Source organism: Mustela nigripes, chromosome 13 (assembly GCF_022355385.1).
Source record: "Mustela nigripes isolate SB6536 chromosome 13, MUSNIG.SB6536, whole genome shotgun sequence".
Lineage (NCBI taxonomy): Eukaryota > Metazoa > Chordata > Mammalia > Carnivora > Mustelidae > Mustela > Mustela nigripes.
Window position 1 is genome coordinate 72787973 of NC_081569.1, and position 9127 is coordinate 72797099.

General features: G+C 47.3%; 1 protein-coding gene across 1 annotated transcript; it reads right to left on the reverse strand.

The window, feature by feature from the left end:
- Positions 1–1267: 1267 nt before the first annotated feature.
- Positions 1268–8785, reverse strand: PSMB5 (proteasome 20S subunit beta 5). The gene is made up of 3 exons (XM_059372901.1): positions 8542–8785; positions 7500–7806; positions 1268–1775 (listed from the first exon to the last, which is right to left on the reverse strand). The coding sequence occupies exons 1-3, from the start codon at positions 8737–8739 to the stop codon at positions 1489–1491; spliced, it is 792 nt and encodes a 263-aa protein (XP_059228884.1). The 5' UTR covers positions 8740–8785; the 3' UTR covers positions 1268–1488.
- Between the last annotated feature and the right edge of the window lie 342 nt (positions 8786–9127).

A 9127-nucleotide genomic window follows, 5' to 3' on the forward strand; every position in this document is an offset into this window, starting at 1 on the left:
ACATGATCCCAAGATGGAGAGTCGCATGCTTCACCCACTGAGCCAGCCAGGTGCCCCTAGGGCTCTGATTTGTGACAAAGGTCTACCAACCAGCATCCTGAAGGAGAGGATGTCTGTACTTGGGGCTCTCACACAGCTAACCTCCCAGCTGCCTCTAACGTAGAGGGGGCCCAGTTCCCGGCTAGCATTAGCGGCTCCCAGGCTCCGGGGGCTCCAGAGGCACTTTTCAGCAAAATGAATCTCCTCAGGCACCAGAGTCATTTGTTTTCCAAACTCCCTGCTCGGATCTCACTAATTCCCAATTTCCCTGCATTTGACAAATGCAATTAACAAGCCTCGATCAGTTCCTGGCGGACAGCCCTCATCAATCAATACGCGACTGCACAAGGCTGAGGGGGAAGGGAAAGTATCCGCACCACAGGCGAGAGGGGCCCTTACCCCTCGATTTCTCAAGATATGAGGCTGGGCTGTCACCCTCACCAGCCACCTTCTCCCTTCTTACTCACCAAAACCAAAGCGGTACTGTTCATACCCTCCTCTCCCGTTTTTTCAAAGGTTTCTCCCATCAACCTCCCCTATGCTTATGGCTTCTCTTAAACAGAAGGCCTTACCATCTGCTGCCACCATTAGCTTGGGAACCCCCTCAGTGCGGGGTGTGATAAATCAGCCATTGCTCTGCTCTCAGCAGGGTCTCCTCCCCACCCACATGTGCCAGTGACAGTTTTGAGCCGCTTCCTGTTCAGGAGACTGTAAGCCCACCATCAACCGCTCTGTCCCCCACCTGTGTACACGGGATGGCCAAAAGGACAAGGATCACCAAGCTTGTGGTCACTACCACTTTCACACTCACCTCTTTGTCCTCTTTTCTCAAGGTCCAAACAAACCTTCCCTTCCCAGTTGGTTTAAGATTCAAGATTCACCCTCTTCACCTTTCTGCTCTGCGGGTAGCACTGGCTTCCCCTCCCCCACAGCAGGATGAGAGCCTTTCCCTGTGCAGCTCTTCCTCACAGAGCCCTGTGCATCTTTCCACCTCATCAACTTTTCATCTCTTTGCAAACAGAATCGGGAAGTCTCTCCCTCCTCCCTGCCTCTCTCTCCATCTCCTTTGTTATTAGCTTCATGAGTAGGGATGCTAATGTATTCACTAGACAATGTCTTCACACCACTGTTTCCTGTAATTACAGTCGGTGCCCTCCCACCGTCCTGGCTATTTTGGCTGAAAAGTGCTTGGAGGAGGGACAGCATGGACAAAAGACACAACACAGGCTGAGGTCGAGTAGTGTAATGTTAACATCCAAGAAAGTAAAACAAATAATCACCTCTGCAGCAGGTCATTAACAACTAGTAACACATAGAGGTCAATGCCACCAGAGCTTAAAAAAATTATCAGTACAATTGAGGACCCCTCCACTAGAGGATGGGGAGCTGTACCCACATTGCCAGCAACAGTTTCCCCCAAGAAATGCAAGCAGCCACATCCACCCTCCTTCAGGGGGTAGAGCCACTATATTTGTCATGCAGATCAGCCACACTGTCACTGGAGACTCGGATCCAGCCATCCTCCCGGACATGGTAGAGGTTGACTGCGCCTCCCGAGTAGGCATCTCTGTAGGTGGCTTGGTAGATGGCTCGACGGGCCAGATCATAGGCCTGTTCCACCTCTAGGTCATAGGAGTAACCCCGATCCATGACCCCATAAGCATACACAGAGCCAGAACCTACAGAGAAGGTGGCCCCCGAGATCCGGTTTCCTTCACTGTCCACATAGTAGAGGCCTGGAAAGAGAGGTGAGGTTAGCAGGAAAAAAATGACCATCTCTTTTGACATCTAATTCATTCTCCAAGAAAAGTTCTCTATCCCTCATGAAACCCAGGGGAGACCAACAGATATACAAGAAAATAATACTTTGGGGGTGCCTGCGTGGCTCAGCCTTTAAGCGTCTGCCTTTGGCTCAGGTCATGATCCCAAGGCCCTGGGATCCAGCCCCGCATCAGGCTCCCTGCTCGGCAGGAAGCCTCCCTCTCCCACTCCCTCTGCTTGTGTTCCCTCTCTCGCTGTGTCTCTGTCAAGTAAGTAAATAAAATCTTAAAAAAAAAATAAAGAAAGCAAATATATTTCTACAAAATTACTTGAAAAAAAATAATAGCTGGGGGCGCCTGGGTGGCTCAGTCAGTTAAGCACCTGCCTTCAGCTCAGGTCATGATTCCAGGGTCCTGGGACTGAGCCCTGCATTGGGATCCCTGCTCAATGGGGAGCTGTCTTCTCCCTCTCCCTCTGCCTGCTACTCCCCTTGCTTGTGCTCTGTCAAATAAATAAATAAAAATCTATTAAAAATAATAGCTGAAGGAATAAAATTAAATATTAAGATTCCTGGATTCTACCTCACATTATTACTGCTTTACTATCCTCACTGCATAACCAAAAAACAAGTATAATCCAAATGACTTAGGTTTCCTTTTCTTTCTTTCTTTTTTTTTTTAAGATTTTATTTATTTATTTGACAGAAGAGAGATCAGAAGCAGGGAGACAGGCAGGCAGATAGAGAGAAGGAAGCAGGCTCCCGGCTGAGCGGAGAGCCCGACGCGGGGCTCGATCCCAGGACTCTGTGATCATGACCCGAGCTGAAGGCAGCGGCTTAACCCACTGAGCCACCCAGGCCCCCCCACCCTTTTTAAAGATTTTGTTTATTTATTTGAGAGACGGAGGTCACAAGTAGGCAGAGAGGCAGGCAGAGAGAGGAGGAAGCAGGCTCCCCGCTGAGCAGAGCGCCCATGCGATCCCAGGACTCTGTGATCATGACCCGAGCTGAAGGCAGCGGCTTAACCCACTGAGCCACCCAGGCCCCCCCACCCTTTTTAAAGATTTTGTTTATTTATTTGAGAGACGGAGGTCACAAGTAGGCAGAGAGGCAGGCAGAGAGAGGAGGAAGCAGGCTCCCCGCTGAGCAGAGCGCCGATGCGGGGCTTGATCCCCGGACCCTGGGATCATGACCTGAGCCGAAAGCAGAGGCTTTAACCCACTGAGCCACCCAGGTGCCCCGGTTTTCTTTTTTTTAAGGTTTTACTTTTATTTATTTGAGAGAGAGAGAGAGACCCCACAAGCACAAGCAGGGAGAGCAGGAGACACAGAGGGAGAAACAGGCTTCTTGAGGAGCAAGGAGCCTGATACAGGGCTAATGCAACCGACTGAGCCACCCAGGAGCCCCATGACTTAGGTTTCAAGCACAGAATGTCAGCACTGTGGAGATAATGTTTAAAACAGTTCTAGCCCTTGGGTGCTAGGGGTGTTCTCTCTCAAATAAATAAAATCTTTTAAAAAAGAAAACAGGGCGCCTGAGTGGCTCAGTCATTAAGCATCTGCCTTCAGCTCAGGTCATGATCCCAAGGTCCTGGGATTGAGCTCCACATCTGGCTCCTTGCTCACTGGGAAGCCTGCTTCTCCCTCTCCCTCTCCCCTTGCCTGTGTGTTCCCCCTCTTGCTGTGTGTCTCTGTCAAATAAACAAATAAAAACTTAAACAAAAAACAAAACAAAACAAAACAACACTTACAAAGAAAAAAAAACAACCCTAGTCCTCAAAAGTTTAGACTATCTGGGGAACAAGACATATACCGCACAGTAGAAGAGAGCCTAGAGTTCCAAATTATATCGCAAAGACCTGCACTGTCCAATATGGGAGCCACTAGCCGTGTGTGACCACTGAGCATGTGAAATGAAGCTGGCACTACATGCTGAAGTGCTAACATTTTGGATCTATAAAATAAAATATATACTATTAAGATTTATTTATTTTAGGGGCACCTGGGTGACTCAGTCGTTAAGCATCTGCCTTTGGCTCAGTCATGATCCCAGGGTCCTGGGATCAAGGCCCACATAGGGCTACCTGCTCTGTGGGAAGCCTGCTTCTTCCTCTGCCACTCCCCCTGCTTGGTCCCTCTTTCCGTCAAATAAATAGATAAAATCTTTTTTTTTTTTTAAAAGATTTTATTTATTTGACAGATCACAAGCAGGCAGAGAGGCAGGCAGAGAGAGAGAGGGGGAAGCAGGCTCCCCGCTGAATAGAAAGCCCGATGCAGGGCTCAATCCAAGGACTCCAGGACCATGACCTGAGCCGAAGGCAGAGGCTTTAACCCATGAGCCACCCAGGCACCCCAATAAATAAAATCTTAAAAAAAAAAAAGATTTGTTTGAGAGAGAATGTGTATGCACACAAGGTGGAGGGTCAGAGGGAGAGGGAGAGAGAATCCGAAGCCAACTCCAGGCTGAGTGCGACCCTGAGATCACAGCTGAAACCAAGAGTGGGACACCTAACTGACTGCATCACCTAGGCACTCCAAAATACAATATATCATTAAAGTTAATTTCTCTTTATCTTTAATTTAGAAAATGTGGCTACTATAAAATTTAAAATTACATATATGGCTCACACTTTATTTCCATTGGACGATGCTGGTATAGATCAGGGGTTGGCCAGGCCACCTGCCCGTTTCTGTAAACAAAGTTTTATGGGGACACGGCCATACCCATTTGTGTACATATTGTCTATGACTGCTTTTATGCTAAAGCAGGAGAGTTAGGTAGTTGAAACAAAGACCATATGGCTTGCAGTCCTACATTATTTACTATTTGGCACTTTATGAAGAAGTTAGCTAGTATTTACTACAGATGAAAATTTAGACAAAGATTTTAATAAAATGTTTATCAATTCCAACTACCTGCTGGATCTTCCAACAGGATGCCTTTGTCACCAAGTTCAGATTCAGACTTCCTATCCTCAAATATTTTCAGTGGTTCTCCATTACCAACCAAACTCATCTCTCTCTACTGCTCCACCAGCCCACACTGCCTCCCATGTTCTCAAGTTCTGCCTGCCAATAGGATCGTTATTTTTCTGTTCCAGTGGTTCCAATCTCTCACTGTGTATCAGATTCATCTAAGAAGCTTTTTAAAAAGATGCCCAGGACTTACAACAGGTATTCTTTTCCAGTTGGTCTGGGGTGGAGAACAAGTATGGGACTTGTGTTTTAAGTTCTCTAGGTGATTCTAATGCAACCCAGTTGAGAACCAAATGCTCACCAGTCTTCAGGTTCAAGGATTCCAATGTCTACCCCAAACTAGTCCCTCCTCAGTCCCAGGGCCACTACCTTGCCTAGTGGGCTCACTACATGATTCCTGTTTAGCTCTCCAGCTCTATGGATCACTACTCCTCTTCACACAACCTTAGTTCTGATTAAACTGGGCTTTTGGGGGTGCCTGGGTGGCTCAGTCAGTTAAACGTCCGCCTTCAGTCCAGGTCATGATCCCAGGGTTTCTGGATCAAACCCTGCATCAGGCTCTGTGCTCAGCAGGGAGCCTGCTTTACCCTCTCCCTCTGCCTGCCACCCCCTGCTTGTGTGCACATTCCCTCTCTCTCTCAAATAAATAAATATTTAAAACAAACAAACAAACTGGGCTTTCAGTTACTCCTCCCAAACCGCATGCTTCATCCACCCCCCTTTTCCACCATGCTTCCCTTCTCTCACTTGCACATCCTATTCGACTGTCACTTATCAATGAAGTCATCCTGTGTCCTCCCATCAGAAATAATCCTTTTCCTCAAAACTCCCTCAGCACCATACCGGTTCTCCTTACAATGGCATTCATCTAATTTAGCCTCGTGTTAAGTAATCTGTAATCATTTTTCAGTCATCTGCTTTTTGAGGCAGGATGAGACATGCTGTAGGGAAGGGTTCTTGTGAAGGCATGATTTAGGTTATGCTCTAGCTTCTCAGGTTCTCATTGCTAGCCAGCATCTGTACTCTCAAACACGGCTTCCGTCCCCTGGAACAGACCCAGTAGCTAAGGGTACGAAGCAACAGTTCCAAAATGCTTCCCTGGGCCACACAAAAAATGTATGGAGCTGTTCTTTCACACTTTTCCCAAAAAAGCATCTCAATTTCCAAAGTAACAAGCCATGCTCCTCTCTTACATCCCCTTTTTTAATCTTCTTATTCACCCTCCACTGAACAGTGAACCGAGAGCTTCTAAACCAAGTGGAAAAGTGCTGGGTATCCTGCAGTTGTTCGACAGAAAAAAACTAGGCACTCAGTAAACAGGTGAATGAATGAAGCATAAACAAAAGGGAAGAATAAACTACTCAAGCATGGAGGGGGAAAATTATACAGAAAGTAACTAGCTGTATTCCAGCTTGATAAAGAGACATCCGAAACTGGTCAAAAAGCTGAGGTGCCGGGCAGGCTCAGTCTGTGTGGAGTGTGCGTGCGACTCTCGATCTCAGGGTGGTGAGTTTGAGCCCCACGCTGGGTATAGAGATTATTTAAATGGATACTTAAATGAAAACTTAAAAAAAAAAAAACAAAAAAACTGGTTTAAAAGGAACTGACATCAGATGCAAGGCTGAACTTCCTGGCAAGGTTTCTATATACTAAAAACAGAAAAAGGCTAAGGAATTTATTTTAAGAGATGACAGAATAGGACCTAGGATGATTTTATCAAGCAAGGAAAGGATCAGCCCTAAAGGCCCCTTCTAGGCCAAAGACTCCCTAAAGGAAAAAAGAAGAGAAATGACTAACTTCCTATTAGAGTTTCACTGTCCAGGACAATGGCCACTAGCAACATGTGGCATTGAGCACTTGAAATGGGGCTAATGCACATGCCAAATGATATTACTTTAGATGTTCTGGATTAAACGAATCATTTCAATGTCCCCATCTTTTTACTTCTTAAATATATCCATTAGACAATTCTAAAAAATTGTTATTGGGGCACCTGGGTGGCTCAGTCGAGCATCTGCCTCTGGCTCAGGTCATGATCCTGGAGTTCAGGGATCTGAGCCCTGCACCTGGCTCACTCCTCAGCGGGGAGTCTGCTTCTCCCTCTCCTACTCCTTCCCTGCTCAAGCTCACTCGCTCTCTCAAATAAATAAAATCTTTTAAAAAGTTATTATTATTATTATTATTATTATTAAGTAAACTCTACACCCAACGTGGAACTTGAACTCACCACCCTGAGATAAATTACATACTCCACTGATGGAGCCAGCCAGGTGCCCCTCCATAAGACAATTTTAAATTACATGTGTGGTTCACATCATATTTTTATTAGAAAGCACTGACTGGAGTTTTTATGTCTATTATCCAATTTAATTCTCAAATACACTCTTTGTAGGTCTTACCATTTAATGGGAGAGAGAAGGAGAAACATTATGTGCCAGACATGCTTTACATGTATTACCTCCTTTAACTAACAAAACAGATGATGAAACTGACTGGGAAAATGAGCAGCCAAAGTAAGGTCACATGGGGTGGTCAATGACACAGCTAGTCTAACTCCATGCCCTCTCCTACACAGTAGTGCCTTCCTTGAACAAAGAGAAGAAAGGGTGGAGAACCTAATCAACACATCCCCAGCGCCTACTCAAAGCCCTTTCATTCACCTGTTCATCCAACCCCTCCTCTCTGTAGTGCCAGCCCAAGAACCAAGTGCTTGCAGCTTAACTCACCAGGGCCTCTCTTATCCCAGCCACAGATCATGGTGCCCATGGACAGCCCCATGCCTTTATACTGATACACCATGTTGGCAAGCAGCTTGGAGGCAGCTGCTACCGAGATGCGTTCCTTGTTTCGAAGCTCATATATTCGACATTGCCGAGCCAACAGCCGCTCCCAGAAGCTGCAATCCGCTGCGCCCCCAGCCATGGTGCCCAGCAGGTAGGGATTGATCTCTATCACCTTCTTTACTGTCTGGGAGGCTATATAGGCACCAGCTGTGGCCCGAGAGTCCGCTGCAACAATGACTCCATGTTGAAACTGTTAAGATCAGAGGAAAACACAAAGCAGACCACATCAGACCACAGAAACATCTCCACATTTCTTTTTGCATCAGTAGAAAACCAGAATATCTTTCTCTATCCTTTCACACTTCACAAAATGCTTTCCACATATTGGTATCAACTAAGCTTCACAAGATCCCACGACATGGTATAACCGGTATTAACTTCAATTTCATTTTATAGATCAGGAAACGAGTTCAAGAGATCCAATGACTTGCCCAAGATCGTACACCTAGTTATTGTAAAGCTGGATCAAGAATTCCAGTTGTCTAGCTCCCGCTACAGTGTTCCCTCCCACAATTCTTTCCCTCATCGCTTTTCAGTTACCCCTGCCTAATGGGGACCCAGTTTTTAAAAACCTTTAGTTAATGGTTAAACATCCTTTCCTCTACCAATATTCATTGCTTTGAGGCCTTCCCTTTCCTGAACCGGAGTCATAGGGTTGCCTAGGAATCAACCAAAGCGGCCTCGGGTTTCTTCTCCCCCTTAACCTCAGCCCCACGGTCCTACGGCTAGAGCGAGAACCGAAGCCTCTCAGGTCAATGAAACAGCGAAACCACCGGGGTCGGGAGGACAGGCCCGAGGCTCCCACTAGGCTCGGTGGTCGCGGCCCCCGCGGCCCCCACGGGCTCCGGTCCGGCCGGAAGGCCGGGAAGGTCGGTAAGGGCGCGGGCGCGCGGGTCTCAGCGCGGCGCGGCGGTTGGGTCCGCACCTTGAAGGCCAGGGTGGTGGTTCCATGAAGCATTTCGATTCTTGGCTCCTCCGCGACACCCCAGTTGGGCGCGGCCAGGGTCAGCCCATCGCTGGGACTCCCTGGACCCAGGTCCAGCAGATCCGCACGACCCCCGAGTCCAAAATACCCGAGCCCGTTCACCGGTAGCGGCCTCTCCAACACGCTGGCCAGCGCCATGTCTAGTAAGGGCACAAGAAACTCGCTGCCAGAAGGCCTACTAAAGAGCAGCCGGGCAACGCCTCGCCGTCACAGCTTCACTTCCTATTAAAGCTATCCCAGGGAGAAGCCATTTTAACTACTGGCAACCACGCCTCCAAAAAACAAGAACCCGATGCCAGGGACTGTTTTCGCCGAGGGGATAAAAATAAATGCCTTAAATTCCTCTAAATTTTAAAAGGATGTTGTTGTCATCTTTACTTTTGTCAGGCAAGCAATACCGGATTAAATTCACCTCCAATCCATAGGAAGCGATCAGAAACGCCCTTGTTGCGTAGAAGAAGTGAGGCCGGCCATCTTTGAGAAGGGCGTGACTAGTTGAAATCCTTTCAGAACCTTTAATACTAAG